Source organism: Heteronotia binoei, chromosome 8 (genome assembly GCF_032191835.1).
Source record: "Heteronotia binoei isolate CCM8104 ecotype False Entrance Well chromosome 8, APGP_CSIRO_Hbin_v1, whole genome shotgun sequence".
In the NCBI taxonomy this organism is placed as follows: Eukaryota; Metazoa; Chordata; class Lepidosauria; order Squamata; family Gekkonidae; genus Heteronotia; species Heteronotia binoei.
The window spans coordinates 123,613,397-123,632,601 of NC_083230.1; the positions used below are offsets into that span (position 1 = coordinate 123,613,397).

At 50.2% G+C, this 19,205-nt stretch overlaps 1 protein-coding gene across 2 annotated transcripts in view; it reads right to left on the minus strand.

The window, feature by feature from the left end:
* CHCHD3 (coiled-coil-helix-coiled-coil-helix domain containing 3) overlaps window positions 1-18,986 on the minus strand; it is a 476,827-nt gene extending 457,841 nt beyond the window's left edge. For both annotated transcript variants that reach the window (XM_060246014.1, XM_060246013.1), the window contains exons 1-2: window positions 18,639-18,986; window positions 2,378-2,483 (exon numbers count right to left, since the gene is read on the minus strand). In XM_060246014.1, coding sequence (XP_060101997.1) covers window positions 2,378-2,483; window positions 18,639-18,722 — 190 coding nt within the window. In that variant the 5' untranslated portion in view covers window positions 18,723-18,986. The remainder of the gene's footprint in view (window positions 1-2,377; window positions 2,484-18,638) is intronic.
* Window positions 18,987-19,205: the final 219 nt, after the last annotated feature.

The window sequence follows — 19,205 nt, forward strand, 5'->3', positions numbered from 1 at the left end:
GCTGGCTTGGCTTGAAGAAGCAGTTTAAAGAGATAAATGCTTTCTCCCAGTCGGCCAACGGGATAATGGAGGCTTCAAGACCCTCACAATGTGGGTAAAAGAGCCACATGTGGCTCCTGAGCCACAGTTTAGCCGCCCCTGCACTAGAGCCTGGACACATATTCCACCAGCTGCATTTGGACATCACAACTAACAGACACTTGCCTGTGACAGACACAGACAAAACTTACTGAGCCCCCTCCCACACACTTCCAATTTTGTCCCAGGCTTGCGGCAGGCAAACAAATGCCAATTCAGCAAGGTGCCTGCATTCAAATGTCAAACGGCGCTGGCACTTGATTAAATTAGAAAGCTCGGAATCGAGCTCTGCATGCTAACAGGAGCACGCAAAGGCTGCCACCGGCTGCTGTTTCTACCCATTCTGAACTAATCTCAGCGCATTATAACATTTGCATGCAGCTGCTGTGTTCAAAATTTAAACAGACACAGATCTACCTGTGCACAACTTTCAAGGTACATCTTTGTGGTGTTAGGGAGGGAAAATTGCCACAAATAAACTTCTCTATGGCAGCTTGAAAGAAACTAGTAAAGAGTCATCAGAATAAAGGATCTATTGAAACTCATCTTGTTGACTGTTAAAAGAAGGGGTATGGTTTATTAGGACTGGCTCTAGATAGCACGGTTAAAGGCTCGGTGGAAGTTACTTCTGGATTTTCACAAGCTCCTACTCACTTTGGTAAGCCCCACATGGAACAGTGTAGTTCTGGAGGCCTCACTTCAAAAAAGACACGGATAAAATCGAGCGGGTGCAGAAGAGAGCGACAAGGATGATCGAGGATCTGGAGGAAGAACCCTCTAAGGAAAGACTGAGGCCCTTGGGAATGTTCAGTCTGGAGAAGAGGAAACTGAGGGGGGACATGATAGCTCTCTTGAAATATTTGCAAGGCTGTCATTTAGAGGAGGGCAAGAACATAACAACGTAAGAGAAGCCATGTTGGATCAGGCCAATAGCCCATCCGGTCCAACACTCTGTGTCACATAAGAACAAAAGAGAAGTCATGTTGGATCAGGCCAGTGGCCCATCCAGTCCAACGCTCTGTGTCACATAAGAACATAGAAGAAGCCATGTTGGATCAGGCCAGTGGCCCATCCAGTCCAACACTCTGTGTCACATAAGAACATAAGAGAAGCCATGTTGGATCAGGCCAGTGGCCCATCCAGACCAACACTCTGTGTCACATAAGAACATAGAAGAAGCCATGTTGGATCAGGCCAGTGGCCCATCCGGTCCAACACTCTGTGTCACATAAGAACATAAGAGAAGTCATGTTGGATCAGGCCAGTGGCCCATGCAGTCCAACACTCTGTGTCACATAAGAACATAAGAGAAGCCATGTTGGATCAGGCCAGTGGCCCATCCAGTCCAACATTCTGTGTCACATAAGAACATAGAAGAAGCCATGTTGGATCATGCCAGTGGCCCATCCAGTCCAACACTCTGTGTCACATAAGAACATAAAAGAAGCCATGTTGGATCAGGCCAGTGGCCCATCCAGTCCAACACTCTGTGTCACATAAGAACATAAAAGAAGCCATGTTGGATCAGGCCAGTGGCCCATCCAGTCCAACACTCTGTGTCACATAAGAACATAGAAGAAGCCATGTTGGATCAGGCCAATGGCCCATCCAGTCCAACACTCTGTGTCACATAAGAACATAAGAGAAGCCATGTTGGATCAGGCCAACAGCCCATCGAGTCCAACACTCTGTGTCACATAAGAACATAAGAGAAGCCATGTTGGATCAGGCCAACAGCCCATCCAGTCCAACACTCTGTGTCACATAAGAGAAGCCATGTTGGATCAGGCCAACGGCCATCCAGCCCAGCACTCTGTGTCACATAAGTACAGAAGAGGAGCCATGTTGGATCAGGCCCATCCAGCCCAACACTCTTGTGTCACATAAGAACAGAATAGGAGCCATGTTGGATCAGGCCAGTGGCCCATCCAGTCCAACACTCTGTGTCACAAAATGGCCAAAAAACCCAAGTGCCGTCAGGAGGTTCACCAGTGGAGCTGTTCCACTTGGCAGCGGAGGACAGGACCCAAAGCAATGGGTTCAAATTACAAGCAGAAAAGTACCGGCTGGATGTTAGGGAGAAAAAATTTACGGCCAGAGTAGTTCAGAGGTGGAACCAGCTGCCTAGGAATGTGGTGAGCTCCCCTTCATTGGCAGTCTACAAAACACGGCTGGACAATTATTTGTGGGAGATGCTTTAGGCCGATCCTGCATGGAGTAGGGGGTCGGACTAGATGGTCTCTATGGCCCCTTCCAACTCTAGGATTCAACGATTCTCGTTACCGAAGCATGAACGTACCTTTCGTGCCTCCACCCACGCCATGACCACCAGATTCCGGTTTCTGCTGAGGCCGTCCGCGAGGAGAAGAGGGCTCCTTCATCCGCTCGATAACATTTTCAGACAGCTGAGAACAGACCGAAAGAGAAGAAACGTCAATAATTTATAAACCCAGCTTACCGAAGTACACGTTCCTCACGCCGCCTCCCTCTTCCAGCTGCAGCCACAATTCATTTCCTAGGTGATTTTTACCTCTGAGCATCTGAGGAACCTTGTCTCAGGTTCTTAATGAGGGTCTGGAATCTTCAAACGCATCTTAAGTGATTAGGAGATAAACCCTGCAGTTTGCTAGTAACGAGCAACTACTTTTCCCCAGCTGGAACCCCTGGAAATCCATTGCTGAGTCACGCAGCCAAAGCATACAGTTCAGCAATCCTTCATTCCCACTTTTCCCACCCGTTGCCTTTTTTAATACTGGTGGAACCAGTAGCTCGGGCGATGCTCTTCCCCCTGCCAAACAGTGCACAGGGCCATTGGGGTTGCCAATGGCCCATCCAGTCCAACACTCTGTGTCACATAAGAACATAAGAGAAGCCATGTTGGGTCAGGGCAATGGCCCATCTAGTCCAACACTCTGTGTCACATAAGAACAGAAGAGAAGCCACGTTGGATCTGGCCAATGGCCCATCCAGCACAACACTCTGTGTCACATAAGAACATAAGAGAAGCCATGTTGGATCAGGCCAATGCCCCATCCAGTCCAACACTCTGTGTCACATAAGAACATAAGAGAAGCCACGTTGGATCAGGCCAATGGCCCATCCAGTCCAACACTCTGTGTCATACAGTAGCCCAAAGCCAGGTGCTATCAGGAGGTCCACCATTGCGGCCAGAACTCCAGAAGCCCTCCCACCTTTCCCTACCCCCAAGCACCAAGAATACAGAGCATCACTGCTCCAAATGTAAGAACATAAGAGAAGCCATGTTGAATCAGGCCAATGGCCCATCCAGCCCAACACTCTGTGTCACACAGTGGCCAAAAAACCCAGGTGCCATCAGGAGGTAAATCAGTGGGACCAGGACACTAAAAGCCCTCACACTGTTGCCCCCCCTCCAAGAACCAAGAATACAGAACATCACCTCCCCAAACAGAGTTCCAACAATACGCTGTGGCTAATGGCCACTGGCGGACCTCTGCTCCAGATGTTTATCCAATCCCCCCTTGAAGCTGTCTATGGTTATTGTTGGAACTCTCTGTCTGGGGCAGTGATGCTCTGTATTCTTGTGCTTGGCGGGGGGCACAGTGGAAGGGCTTCTAGCCCCACTGGTGGACCTCTTGATGGCACTTGTTTGGGTCTTTTTGGCCACTGTGTGACACAGTGTTGGACTGGATGGGCCACTGACCTGATCCAACAAGGCTTCTCTTATGTTCTTATGTGACACAGAGTGTTGGACTGGATGAGCCACTGGCCTGATCTAACATGGCTTCTCTTATGTTCTTATGCTTGAAGCCAACACCTCCTGTGGCAGTCATATGCCTAGCTTTCTCTGGGCAGTAGTCACAAAACCTACTTTGCACGGAAGCATATAAAAAAAACCCGCCAAAGAAGAAGGAAAAGATCAATAGGAACCTATCAACATCAGGCTTGACAGGAACAGCTGGGAACTTTCATCTTTGTCAAGACCTTTCAGACTATGGAAGGTGGCTTCCCCATTATGTCTACCTACTTTCACTTCTCCACTCAACTAAATGAATCCTTTCATTCTCACTGTTCTACTGCTGCTTAAAGAGCAGTGGCAAGCAGCTTCCTTCTGTTCCGCTCCATTAGTATTCCGTAGTTCCAACCTGCTTTGGTTTCCCGCTCAAGAAAGGAAATTTCAAGCCGCTGATAACAGATCTTGCACCAAAAATTTGTTAAAAATATATTTAAGGTCTCAAACACCTTCCCCGAATGAAAGGTAACTGTTGCTTCCCCACAGAAGCACAACATGAATGCACAACAGGAAAAAGAAAAAGCCAGTTTCTTTTAGAAAAGAAACCTTCAAGCACTGACGAGCATATTGTTTTTAATGCATTTTTCTTTTTCTGATCTTGCAGACCCCAACTGGGTTCCACAGATGCTCACAGGCAAGGATTTTTTTTTTTGGTAGCAGGGACTCCTTTGCATATTAGGCCACACACCCCTGATGTAGCCAATCCTCCTGGAGCTTCCAGCAGGCCCTGTACAAAGAGCCCTGTAAGGAATTCTAGTAGGAATTTTTTGCCTAGTAGGCCACACACCCCTGATGTAGCCAATCCTCCTGGAGCTTACAGCAGGCCCTGTACAAAGAGCCCTGTAAGGAATTCTAGCAGGACCTCCTTTGCATATTAGGCCACACCCCCTGATGCAGCCAATCCTCCTGGAGCTTCCAGCAGGCCCTGTACGAAGAGCCCTGTAAGGAATTCTAGCAGGACCTCCTTTGCCTATTAGGCCACGCCCCCCTGATGTAGCCAATCCTCCTGGAGCTCTCAGCAGGCCCTGTACGAAGAGCCCTGTAAGGAATTCTAGCAGGACCTCCTTTGCCTATTAGGCCACACACCCCTGATGCAGCCAATCCTCCTGGAGCTCACAGTAGGCCCTGTACGAAGAGCCCTGTAAGGAATTCTAGCAGGACCTCCTTTGCCTATTAGGCCACACACCCCTGATGCAGCCAATCCTCCTGGAGCTCACAGTAGGCCCTGTACGAAGAGCCCTGTAAGGAATTCTAGCAGGACCTCCTTTGCCTATTAGGCCACACACCCCTGATGTAGCCAATCCTCCTGGAGCTCTCAGCAGGCCCTGTACGAAGAGCCCTGTAAGGAATTCCAGCAGGACCTCCTTTGCCTATTAGGCCACGCCCCCCTGATGTAGCCAATCCTCCTGGAGCTCTCAGCAGGCCCTGTAAGGAGAGTCCTGTAAGGAATTCTAGCAGGACCTCCTTTGCATATTAGGCCACACACCCTTGATGCAGCCAATCCTCCTGGAGCTCTCAGCAGACCCTGTACTGAGAGCCCTGTAAGGAATTCTAGTAGGACCTCCTTTGCATATTAGGCCACACCTCCCTGATGTAGCCAGTCCTCCGGGAGCTTACAGTAGGTCCCGTACTAAGAGCCCTTGGAGGACTGTAGGGTTGTCAAGTGCCTCACAGCCTCCGGCGGGGGACTCTCTTAGTGCGCACAAAGCGTGCGTGGTGTGATGACATCACGTGGAAAAGGATGACGTTTCCCCAAATGCTCTAGCATTTTGGGAGGGAAAAATCTACGGTAAAATACACACCTAGAGCAGCCGACGCATGACGTTGCCAGCGCGATGATGTCACTCGCGGGTGATGTCACTGCACCCCACGCACTTTGTGCACGCAAAAACTGTCCCCCGCCGGAGGCCACTGAGGAGTTGGCAACCCTACATTCTATCTCCTAACCATCGTCCACAACTCTACCACAGCAGGCAACACCATAAGGAAAGGTCCCCTGCGCAAGCACCAGTCATTTCAGACTCTGGGGTGAAGTTGCTTTCACGCTTTCACGGCAGACTGTTCACGGGGTGGTTTGCCATTGCCTTCCCCAGTCCTCTACACTTTCCCCCCAGCAAGCTGGGGACTCATTTTACCAACCTCGGAAAGATGGAAGGCTGAGTCAACCTCGAGTCGGCTACCTGAAAACCCAGCCTCCACCGGGGATCGAACTCAGGTCGTGAGCAGAGCTTAGGACTGCAGCTTTAACACTCTGCGCCACGGGGTTCTCTAAAGGTAAAGGGAGTCCCCTGTGCAAGCACCATTGGTTTCCAACTCTGGGGTGACGTTGCTTTCACAACATTTTCATGGCAGACTTTTTACGGGGTGGTTTGCCATTGCCTTCCCCAGTCATCTACGCTTTTCCCCCAGAAAGCTGGAGACTCATTTGACCGACCTCGGAAGGATGGAAGGCTGAGTCAACCTCGAGCCGGCTACCTGAACCAGATTCCGTCGGGATCGAACTCCGGTCCTGAGCAGAGGGCTCCGACTGCAGTACCGCATCATTACCACTCTGCACCACGGGGCTCTAAGACCATAAGGAAAGGAAAAGTCCCCTGTGCCAGTTTGGTGTAGTGGTTAAGTGTGCGGACTCTTATCTGGGAGAACCGGGTTTGATTCCCCACTCCTCCACTTGCACCTGCTAGCATGGCCTTGGGTCAGCCATAGCTCTGGCAGAGGTTGTCCTTGAAAGGGCAGCTGCTGTGAGAGCCCTCTCCAGCCCCACCCACCTCACAGGGTGTCTGTTGTGGGGGGGGGGGGAGGTAAAGGAGATTGTGAGCCGCTCTGAGACTCTTCGGAGTGGAGGGTGGGATATAAATCCAATATCTTCGTCTTCTTCTTCTTCTGTGCAAGCACCAGTCGTTTGCCATTGCCTTCCGCAGTCATCAACGCTTTCCCCCCAGCAAGCTGGGTACTCATTTTACCGACCAGTTTGGTGTAGTGGTTAAGTGTGCGGACTCTTATCTGGGAGAACCGGGTTTGATTCCCCATTTCTCCACTTGCACCTGCTGGAATGGCCTTGGGTCAGCCATAGCTCTGGCAGAGGTTGTCCCCCCAGTAAGCTCATTTACCGACCTCAGAATGAAAGGCTGAGTCAACCTCGGGCCGGCTACCTGAACCAGCTTTCGCTGGGATAGAACTCAGGTCGTGAGTAGAGAGTTCAGATCACAATACTGCAGCACTCTGAGCCACTCTGCTGTTTCTTGGCTTCCGTAAATCTGGGCACATCAAACAAGGTTAACGTCACCAGGACATAACAGTACATGTTCATCGGTGGGGGGAAAAGACAGAGGAAGAAATCAAGGAAGTCAGCAGAGAGGAGCAGAACACAGAGGCAGGGCAGGGACGAAATCAAAGAGACGGAGGTAACAGTGGCAACCCCCAGTCTCTCTCCACTTCTCTTTGAAGTGCGGCTGGTAAAAGCTTTTCCTTAAGCTTCAGAGACTGTGACCTCAGGTTCCATGACACCAAGAGGCCCACGATAGGCATATTTGAGAAAAGGGAGAGAGGAGCTGAGAAGGGGGAGAGATGCAATGGACAAGTCGAAAGAAGGCATAAAGGCAAGAACGCAAGAAGACGGGAAAGAGAGAGCAGGATGGAATAAGCGGGACCCAGACTTTCCTAGAAGCAGGCTGTTAAAAATCCACACGCTTGAAAAGCAGCTGTGATTTCACACGCCCAACAGATCTGCAAGGCATGTGTGTGAAAGGACTTGCCTTGGGACCTTCCAAGATGGTATATAAGAGAGCCAGTTTGGTGTAGTGGTGAAGTGGGAGGACTCTTATCTGGGAGAACTGGGTTTGATTCCCCACTCCTCCACTTGCAGCTGCTGGAATGGCCTTGGGTCAGCCAGAGCTCTGGCAGAGGTTGTCCTTGAAAGGGCAGCTGCTGTGAGAGCCCTCTCCAGCCCCACCCACCTCACAGGGTGTCTGTTGTGGGGGAGGAAGGTAAAGGAGATTGTGAACCTCTCAGACTCTTTAGAGTGGAGGGCGGGATATAAATCCAGTATCTTCATCTACCCCACAGGGTGTCTGTTGTGGGGGGGAGGAAGGTAAAGGAGATTGTGAGCCACCCTGAGACTCTTCAGAGTGGAGGGCGGGATATAAATCCAATATCTTCATCAACCTCACAGGGTGTCTGTTGTGGGGGAGGAAGGTAAAAGAGATTGGGAGCTGCTCTAAGACTCTTTGGAGTGGAGGGCAGGATATAAATCCAATATCTTCTTCTTCTTCTATAAACTAGGGGGAAAACCTGTATGCACCAAGATGTTTGGACTGTCCCGGAAAGTAAGATATACAACAGAAGACTATTATTACTTAATAAAATGTGTTATTAAAATATTTATATTCTGCTTCTTTGATCCCCAGTGGAAGCTGGGTTTTTCAGGTAGCCGGCTCGAGGTTGACTCAGCCTTCCATCCTTCTGAGGTCAGTAAAATGAGTCCCCAGCTAGCTGGGGGGAAAGTGTAGATGACTGGGGAAGGCAATGGCAAACCACCCCGTAAGAAGTCTGCTGTGAAAACGTTGTGAAAGGAACGTCACCCCAGAGTCGGAAACGACTGGTGCTTGCACAGGGGACCTTTCCTTTCCTCTCTCTTGTACCTCAAGGCAGCTTACAATTTAAAATACTCTTTAGTGGAAAATTCATTTATTAATATCTTTTATACCCTGCTTTCCCCCAGTGGGGACACAAAGCGTCTTACACCATTCTTCTCTCCTCCATCTTATCTTCACAACAAACCTAGGAAACAAGGCTGAGAGTCTGTGATTAGCCCAAAGTCACACAGCACGCTTCCACAGCAGAGTGGGGATTCGAACCTGGATTTCTCAGACCCTAATCCAGCATTCTAACCTCTGCACCAGGGATCCCCCATGCAGTGCACGTGGGCACCACGACACTCTTCGACACCTTTCCTGGCATCTCCCAACCAGCCAACGCCTTTCCCAGCACCTTTAGAAAGTGGGCGGTGCCAGATGTGGCTTTTTCCAGAAATACTTCTGATTGGCCAGTAGAAATTTGATCAGCTACACAGATATTTAAAAACACTGACATCCTCTAGAGGACAGCCCTTCAAGGACTTGAAGATGGTGATCAGATCACCTCTCAGCCGCCTCCTCTCCAGGCTAAACATCCCCAGCTCCTTCAACCTTTCCTCATAGGACTTGGTCTCCAGACCCCTCACCATCTTTGTCGCCCTCCTCTGGACCCGTTCCAGCTTGTCTATATCCTTCTTAAAATGTGGTGCCCAAAGCTGAACAGGATTCTCCAGGGGAGGTCTTACCAGAACAGAGTAAAGCGATCCCATCACATCACGTGATCTGGACACTAGACTTCTGTTGATACAGCCCAAAATTGCATTTGCCTTTTTAGCCACCGCATCACACCGTTGACTCATGTTCAGCGTATGATCCACTAAGACCCCCAGATCCTTTTCGCACAGACGACTGCTGGGACAAGTCTCCCTCATCCGATAAACATGCATTGGATTTTTCCTACCTAAATTCAGAACTTTACATTTATCCCTGTTAAAATTCATTTTATTGGCTTTAGCCCAGTTTTCCAGCCTGTCGAGGTCATCCTGTATCCTGTTTCTGTCTTCTTCTGTGTTTGCAACCCCTCCCGATTTAGTATCATCTGCAAATTTAATAAGTCAATGAACTCTGCGGAAGGCGAGGCGCGCGCCGCACAATGTCCTTCAAAGCCTCCTCTTTCCCCACCGGCGGTACCTCTGTCTTGTCAGGATTTCGCTTCAATTTGTTGAGTCTTAGCCGTTTAGTCACAGCAGACTGCCACCGGCTCAAGACCTCTTGGATAAAGAAATACAGACCCTGAACATATAAACATATGAAGCTGCCTTATACTGAATCAGACCTTTGGTCCATCAAAGTCAATATTGTCTTCTCAGACTGGCAGCGGCTCTCCAGGGTCTCAAGCTGAGGTTTTTTCACACCTATTTGTCTGGACCCTTTTTTGGAGACGCCAGGGATTGAACCTGGGACCTTCTGCTTCCCAAGCAGATACTCTACCACTGAGCCACTGTCCCTTCCCCTACCCTGGATGTCACCAGCATGTCGATGGCGGCCAGACCGAAAAGCAACTGTCCTAAGGGCTTTAGATAGAAGTCAAACGGCACAAGGGAATAGGATTGTGCCCTATGGAACCCCACAGGCCAAATCCCACACTGTCTCCAACGGCGACCGTCTGAATTCCAAAGCCTGGACGTCGACTTCTGACTCCAAACACCTCAACACAATGATATTGCCTGCTTAATACAGTCACTCCATGGGTTGTCCTTCAGTTCAGATTCCACATTTGAAAAACATGGAAAACTCTTTTTACTCAGGGTAGGGCTGCTGTCTCTGAGTAAAGGTAAAGGTAAACACATGAAGCTGCCTTCTACTGAATCAGGCCCTCGGTCCATCAAGAAGAAGAAGATGATGATATCGGATTTATATCTCGCCCTTTATATCGCGCACGCACACGAAAGCTGACGTTCTGAATAAAACCAAGTTGGTCTTAAAGGTGCAATCGACTCCTATTTTGTTCTACTACTTCAGACCAACACGGCTGCCTACCTAGATCAATAAAACCTGGTTGGTCTTAAAGGTGCCACTTGACTCCTGCTTTGTTTAATATGCGCGCAGTTAGTCAATTTCTCATTGTGGCATTAGCGGTTCTCGATGACTAACTGTGCGCATATTATGTGAAACAATGGTGATGTCATGGGGTGTCACCTAATATGCAAATTTATACCAAAAAAAAGTCCGGGGGGGGGGGGAAGGATGAGCGAAATGCCCAGCTCTTGTGGTCCTTTTTTATAGGCCCAAACTAATGCCAATCGTTACTTCCAAGTCAGGACGGAATGCTTCTCCAGGACAGATTTAGACAAGGGATCCTAGAGGTTTTTTGCCCTCCTCTGGGCATAGAGCAGAAGTCATTGGGGGGGGGGGGAGTGAGGGGGGAGGATGTAAATTTCCTGGGTCCCTTCCAGCTTTCTATATTTCTCACTCTCGAGCACACACAGCCCAGCAAGCTGGAGGATGTCAAACTGTATTCCAAGGAAGCTGTGGATGCCATCAAAATCCAACGGGGTTCTTCAGTGAGAAGCCCTATTCAGGGCACATAAAGTTCCATAAGAGAAGCCATGCTGGATCAGGCCAATGGCCCATCCAGTCCAACACTATGCGTCACATAAGAGAAGCCATGTTGGATCAGCCAATGGCCCATCGAGTCTGACACTCTGTGTCACATAAGAACAGAAGAGAAGCCATGTTGGATCAGGCCAGTGGCCCATCCAGTCCAGCACTCTGCGTCACACAGTAACCAAAACCCCAGGTGCCCTCAGGAGGTCCACCGGTGGGGCCAGGACTACTAGAAGCCCTCCCATTGTGCCCCCTCCCCAAGCACCCAGAATACAGAGCATCACTTGCCCGAGGCAGAGAGTTCCATCTATATGCTGTGGCTAATAACCACTGATGGACCTCTGCTCCAGATGTTTATCCAATCCCCTCTTGAAGCTGCCTATGTCTCTTGAAGCTCCATCAAAGACAGCCTGTTTTCTGTCACAGATCTCTCTCTGCAATGGGCACTTTTGTGTTGGGATTGGTATGTTCTGGGTCTCTGTTGGGGGGTTGGGCTAGATCAGGGGTCCCCAAACACCAGGCCACGGACTGGTACCAGTCCGTGGTCTGCAAGCAATTGAACCATGGAGTGAGGCAGAGGCGGTGCGCAGCCCCCACCTGCCCGGGACCTGGGCGGACGAAAGAGGCAGCGCAGCCTTACCCAAGGCAGGGAGAACTTGCTCAAAGGCTCCTGCGACCTTAGCCTACCCCTCATTTATAGACCACCACCACCACCACCACCCACGATCAGAGAGCCAGTTTGGTGTAGTGGTAAAGTGTGCACGCTCTTATCTGGGAGACCCGGGTTGGATTCCCCACTCCTACACTTGAAGCTGCTGGGGTGGCCTTGGGTCAGCCAAAGCTCTCTTATCTGGGAGAACCAGGTTTGATTCCCCACTCCTCCACTTGCAGCTGCTGGGATGGCCTTGGGTCAGCCAGAGCTCTCTTATCTGGGAGAACCGGGTTTGATTCCCCACTCCTCCACTTGCACCTGCTGGAATGGCCTTGGGTCAGCCAGAGCTCTCTTATCTGGGAGAACCAGGTTGGATTCCCCACTCCTCCACTTGCACCTGCTGGGATGGTCTTGGGTCAGCCAGAGCTCTCTTATCTGGGAGAACCAGGTTGGATTCCCGACTCCTCCACTTGCAGCTGCTGGGATGGCCTTGGGTCAGCCAGAGCTCTCTTATCTGGGAGAACCAGGTTGGATTCCCCACTCCTCCACTTGCACCTGCTGGGATGGTCTTGGGTCAGCCAGAGCTCTCTTATCTGGGAGAACCAGGTTTGATTCCCCACTCCTCCACTTGCAGCTGCTGGGATGGCCTTGGGTCAGCCAGAGCTCTCTTATCTGGGAGAACCAGGTTTGATTCCCCACTCCTCCACTTGCAGCTGCTGGAATGGCCTTGGGTCAGCCAGAGCTCTCTTATCTGGGAGAACCAGGTTTGATTCCCCACTCCTCCACTTGCAGCTGCTGGGATGGCCTTGGGTCAGCCAGAGCTCTCTTATCTGGGAGAACCGGGTTTGATTCCCCACTCCTCCACTTGCACCTGCCGGAATGGCCTTGAGTCAGCCATAAGAACATAAGAACTTAAGAGAAGCCATGTTGGATCAGGCCAATGGCCCACCCAGTCCAACACTCTGTATCACACAGTGGCCAAAAAAAAATTATTATATATATATATATATATATATATATATATATATATATATATATATATATATACACACACACACACACACATTGTGGCTAATAGCCACTGATGGACCTCTGCTCCATATTTTTATCTAACCCCTTCTTGAAGTTGGCTATGCTTGTAGCCGCCACCACCTCCTTTGGCAGTGAATTCCACATGTTAATCACCCTTTGGGTGAAGAAGGACTTCCTTTTATCTGTTTTAACCTGACTGCTCAGCAATTTCATCATATGCCCATGAGTTCTTGTATTGTGAGAAAGGGAGAAAAGGACTTCTTTCTCTACCTTCTCCATCCCGTGCATAATCTTGTAAACCTCTATCATGTCACCCCGCGTTCGATGTTTCTCCAAGCTGAAGAGCCCCAAGTGTTTTAACCTTTCTTCATAGGGAAAGTGTTCCAAACCTTTAATCATTCTAGTTGCTCTTTTCTGCTCTTTTTCCAATGCCATAATATCCTTTTTGAGGTGCAGTGACCAGAATTGCACACAGTATTCCAAATGAGACCACACCATCGATTTATACAAGGGCATTTTGATACTGGCTGATTTGTTTTCAATTCCCTTCCTAATAATTCCCAGCATGGCGTTGGCCTTTTTTATTACAATCGCACGCTGTCTTGACATTTTCAGTGAGTTATCTACCATGACCCCAAGATCTCTCTCTTGATCAGTCTCTTGATCAGCCATAGCTCTCTTATCTGGGAGAACAGGGTTTGATTCCCCACTCCTCCGCTTGCAGCTGCTGGAATGGCCTTGGGTCAACCATAGTTATCACAGAGCTTGTCCTTGAAAGGGCAGCTTCTGGGAGAGCTCTCTCAGCCCTACCCACCTCACAGGGTGTCTGTTGTGGGGGAGGAAGGTAAAGGAGATTGTGAGCCGCTCTGAGACTCTTGAGTGGAGGGCAGAATATATATCCAATGTCTTCTTCTTCGAAAGGGGTTTTTGGATGGGAGGGGGAGGCAGATTGGCTTTCTGCTGCCTTGCCACCTAGTGGAGAGGTGGCAGAAACACCCAGTTTCCCTCCCCCCATTTAAAGACCCCCATGGGGGCCAAGGACAGGGGGCAGAAAGAGGGGACAGCCTGGGGTGGCAAAAACCCCAGCACCACCTCACACACACACTGCTCCATGGAAAAACCGTCTTCCACAAAACCAGTCAAAAAGGTTGGGAGCCACTGGGCTAGATGAGCTTTTGGAACCAGTTTGGTGTAGCAGCGAAACAGCAGGTGGAAGATGCCACTGGAAGCCGCAGTCCCGATCCTGCATGTAGGCGGTTCAGTGTATTGGTCGCCTGATGCTGACCCGGAGACGAAAGCATCTTTCGGCAGCACCCTGAACGACCAAGCAGCCTTATCTAGGGACAGCACTGCTTGCTCCACACGGAGAGGGGCCTAGAAAAGGTGGCCTAAACAAAGCTTGTCTCCCCCACCCCAGTTGACAGCACCAAATCAGACTTTTCCCTGCAGCCACTGTGGCCGGATCTGCCTGTCCCGCATTGGTCTTGTCAGCCACCAGCGAGCCTGCAGCAGACGTGGACTACTGCACCCTTCTTAAATCTTCGTTCGCGAAGTCAAGCCGAGAGAGAGAGAGAGAGAGAGAGAGGTGTAGCAGTTGAGTGTGCGGACTCTTAACTGGGAGAACCGGGTTTGATTCCCCACTCCTCCACTTGCAGCTGCTGGAATGGCCTTGGGTCTGCCACAGCTCTCATAGGAGTTGTCCTTGAAAGGGCAGCTGCTGGGAGAGTCCTCTGAGCCCCACCCACCCCACAAGGTGTCTGGTGTGGGGGAGGAAAATAAAGGAGATTGTGAGGCGCTCTGAGACTCTGAGATTCAGAGTGGAGGGCGGGATATAAATCCAATATCTTCTTCTTCCCTTCTGGCTCTGTGTTTCAGTAAAACCCACAAGGTGACCTTCAAACAATTAACTCTCAACCCATGTTTTCTCCCTCTAACCCACTTCATGAGTATAAGTAAAAGGAGGAAGTTTAAGAGCGACAGCCTACAAAGATAGAGGTTCAAGCCCCTGCTGGGCCATGAAGTTCAGTGAATGACCTTGACGTAGTCACCCTCTCTCTCTGACCGGCTTAGTGCTGACCTCACAAGGCTGCTGTGAGAACAGAGAAGAGAACACACGCGCCACTCTGAATGACTTGGAGAGAATAAGCCCCACCTTAAAGTCCATTAGAGTCTTTCTTAAGCCACGTGGTTTAGTGGTTAGAGCACGAGGGAGCCCAACTGTGACTTGGGAGCCACAGTCAGTCAGTTTATTGCGGCTCTAGGCCAATCGACAGCAACAACACAACTTGGGAGCCACATTTGTCTCTTTCACACATATTGTGTGGCTCTTGAAGCCACTACTGCACCGTTGGCTGCCTTGGAGAAGGCATTTCTCTCTTTAAATCACTTGTGATTTAAATCACTTCTTGGCTTTCACAAGAGTTGTCCTGGAAAGGGCAGCTGCTGTGAGAGCTCTCTCAGCCCCAGCCACCTCACAGGGTGTCTGTTGTACGGGAGGAAGATATAGGAGATGGCAAGCGATTGGTATGTTCTGACTCTCTGATTCAGAGAGGAGGGCAGGGACTTTAGCTTGGAGAAACGCTTGGGGCTCTTTAGCTTGGAGAAACGTCGACTGCGGGGTGACATGATAGAGGTTTACAAGATGTGCATGGGATGGAGAAGGTAGAGAAAGAAGTCCTTTTCTCCCTTTCTCACAATACAAGAACTCGTGGGCATTCGATGAAATTGCCGAGCAGTCGGGTTAGAACGGATAAAAGGAGGTACTTCTTCAAACAAAGGATGATTAACATGTGGAATTCATATATATATATATATATATATATATATATATATATATATATATATATATATATATATATATATAATTTTGGCCACTGTGTGATACAGAGTGTTGGGCTGGATGGATCATTGGCCTGATCCAACATGGCTTCTCTTATGTTCTTATGTTCTCTTAGGGAATAAATCTGCAGTCTTCTTCTTCTCCAAGTCAAGACAGCTGGTGGCATGGAGAATGCATTTAATTCCACTTCCACTCTCCATCTATTTGCCTGCCTGTCTTCCTTGCAGCTCTCAAACCTCTGACATTCATGTCTTGCAGCTCTCAAACTTCTGATATTTATTCTATGTGGCTCTTACATAAAGCAAATTTGGCCACCCCTGGGTTAGAGTGCTGGGCTAAGATTTGGGACAGGGGTGGCCAACGGTAGCTCTCCAGATGTTTTTTTTTGCCTACAACTCCCATCAGCTCCAGCCATTGGCCATGCTGGCTGGGGCTGATGGGAGTTGTAGGCAAAAAAACATTTGGAGAGTTACCATTGGCCACCCCTGATCTAGGAAACCCAGGTTTGAATCCCAATCAACCACGTATACTCACTAGGTAACTCTGAGCCAGTCAGACAATCTCAACTTAATCTACCTCACAGGACTGTTAACCTCAGGAAGAAAGACACAGTATGAATGAAATAAATAATATTCAATAAATAACTAGGCACAGATACATCAGGGAACCCTACTCTGTCTCTTCTTCTCCACATGAGTCAGTTCTGTCCCCAAATGCTGCTTCCCATAAGAGAAGCCATGTTGGGTCAGGTCAATGGCCCATCCAGTCCAACACCCCCTGTCACATAAGAACATAAGAGGATCCATGCTGGATCAGGCCAATGGCCCATCCAGTCCAACACTCTGTGTCACAAAAGAACATAAGAGAAGCCATGTTGGATGAGGCCAATGGCCCCTCCAGTCCAACACTGTGTCACATAAGAACATAAGAGAAGTCATGTTGGATGAGGCTAATGGCCCCTCCAGTCCAATACTCTGTGTCACAAAAGAACATAAGAGAAGCCATGTTGGATCAGGCCAATGGCCCCTCCAGTCCAACACTCTGTGTCACATAAGAACATAAGAGAAGTCATGTTGGGTCAGTCCAATGGCCCCTCCAGTCCAACACTCTGTGTCACATAAGAACATAAGAGAAGTCATGTTGGGTCAGTCCAATGGCCCATCCAGTCCAACACTCTGTGTCACATAAGAACATAAGAGAAGTCATGTTGGGTCAGTCCAATGGCCCATCCAGTCCAACACTCTGTGTCACATAAGAACATAAGAGAAGTCATGTTGGGTCAGTCCAATGGCCCATCCAGTCCAACACTCTATCACACAGTAGCCAAAAAAGCCCAAGCACCATCAGGAGGTCCAACAGTGGGGCCAGGACACTAGAAGCCCTCCCACTGTGCTCCCCGCAAGCACCAAGAATACAGAGCATCACTTGCCCCAGACAGAGAGTTCCAACAATACACTGTGGCTCCAACTTCCTCCAACTCCAACGCAGGTTGCCATTTCTGCTTTGGGGGATTGCTGGAGATTTGGGGACATTTTCCTTCCCCTCCCCCCTGCTTTCTGATGACCCTGGAGGAAGGGCCTCCAAACCGGAGGGTCAAAACCCCAACTGGGTATACTGTCATGGAGGCCACCCTCCAAACCAGCCATTTTCTCTGTCCCCTGGAAATCAGTTGTACTCCCAGGAGATCTCCCAAACCCACCTGGAGGTTGGCAACACCCCCCCCCCACAATCCCTTACTACCGTATCAGGGTGGAGCTTCTCTCCACAGATGCCCCAGGAGGCTCCACCCCTTCACCCACAGACCCCGCCCCTCAGCACCCTCAGTGGGGGAGGGGGACATAGGGTTGCCAAGTCCAATTCAAGAAATGTCTGGGAACTTTGGGGGTGGAGCCAGGAGACATTGGGGGTGGAGCCAGGAGCAAGGTTATGACAAGCACAATTGAACTCCAAAGGGAGTTCTGGCCATTACATTTAAAGGGACCGCACACCTTTTAAATGCCTTCCTTCCATTGGAAATAACGAAGGATAGGGACACCTTTGGTGGCTCATGAAATTGGACTTCCTGGTCCAATCCTTTTTGAACTTGAAGGGTATTTTGGAGAGAAGCATCGGATGCTATGCTGCATATTTGGTGCCCCTATCTCAAAAAACAGCTCCCCAGAGCCCCAGACACCAATGGCTCAATTCTCCATTAGACCCTATGAGAATCGGTCCAAATCAAGAAATGTCTGGGAACTTTGGGGGTGGAGCCAGGAGACATTGGGGGTGAAGCCAGGAGCAAGGTTATGACAAGCACGATTGAACTCCAAAGGGAGTTCTGGCCATTACATTTAAAGGGACCGCACACCTTTTAAATGCCTTCCTTCCATTGGAAATAATGAAGGATAGGGGCACCTTCTTTGGGGGCTCCTAGAATTGGACCCCCTGATCCAATCCTTTTGAAACCTGGAGGATATTTTGGGGAGAGCCATCGGATGCTATGCTGCAAATGCGGTGCCTCTACCTCAAAAAACAGCCCTCCAGAGCCCCAGACACCAATGGCTCAATTCTCCATTATACCCTATGGGAATCGGTCCAATTCAAGAAATGTATGGGGACATTGGGGGTGGAGCCTGGAGCAAGGTTGTGACAAGGACGATTGAACTCCAAAGGGAGTTCTGGCCATCGCATTTAAAGGGACCGCACACCATTTTAAGTGCCTTCCTTCCATTGGAAATAACGAAGGATAGGGACGCCTTCTTTGGGGGCTCCTAGAATTGGACCCCCTGATCCAATCCTTTTGAAACCTGGAAGGTATTTTGGGGAGAGCCATCGGATGCTATGCTGCAAATGCGGTGCCTCTACCTCAAAAAACAGCCCTCCAGAGCCCCAGACACCCACAGACCATTCCCCATTATACCCTATGGGAATCAGTCTCCATAGGGAATAATGAGTGCCCAGCAGACCTTTCCCTCCCCCCCCCCCACTTTCTGATGACCCTGGCGGGGGGGGGAGGTCCAAACCGGGGGATCCCCTGCCCCCACCTGGGGGTTGGCAACCCAAAGGGGGCAGGAGGCGCTGAAGGGGAGCCTCCCCACTGCTCACCCGCACGCCCTTCACCACCGTCACGTTGTCGTTCTCGTCCGCCTCAAAGGTGACTCTCCGCGAAGCGCTGCCGCCGCCTCCCATCGCCCCGAGGTCGGTCGGTCACCTGCAGCACCCGACTAGGCCGCAAAGCAGCACGGGGCTCAAGGAGACTCGCGCTCCGCCCTCAAGGCCCCCTCCAAGCGCGCCATTGGCCCGTCGCGCTGCTCTTCGCCCGTCCCGCTCTGGAGAGCGCCTTTGCTATTGGTCGGCGCGCGGTTGCCCTTAGCAACTGCCCGGCCCGGCAAGTGACAGGAGTGTGGAAACTTTTCCTCCCTCATGGGCGACAGAAGAGAGAAACTTCGTCGGGAAGCGCAGAACTACGATTCCCAGAATGCAGCTAGGCAGGGGGTAAGGGCGGGTTGGCGCAAGGAAGGCTGGGGGGTGTGGTCCGAAGTGGATTACGGCGGCGCAAGATAGACCGGTGTGCCTTAAAGTCGCGCTGCATGCTGGGGCCTGTAGTTCATACTGGAGGATGAATTGCAGAGTGACTTGCTTTATGCGCTTAGTTTATGCGCTTACTTACTG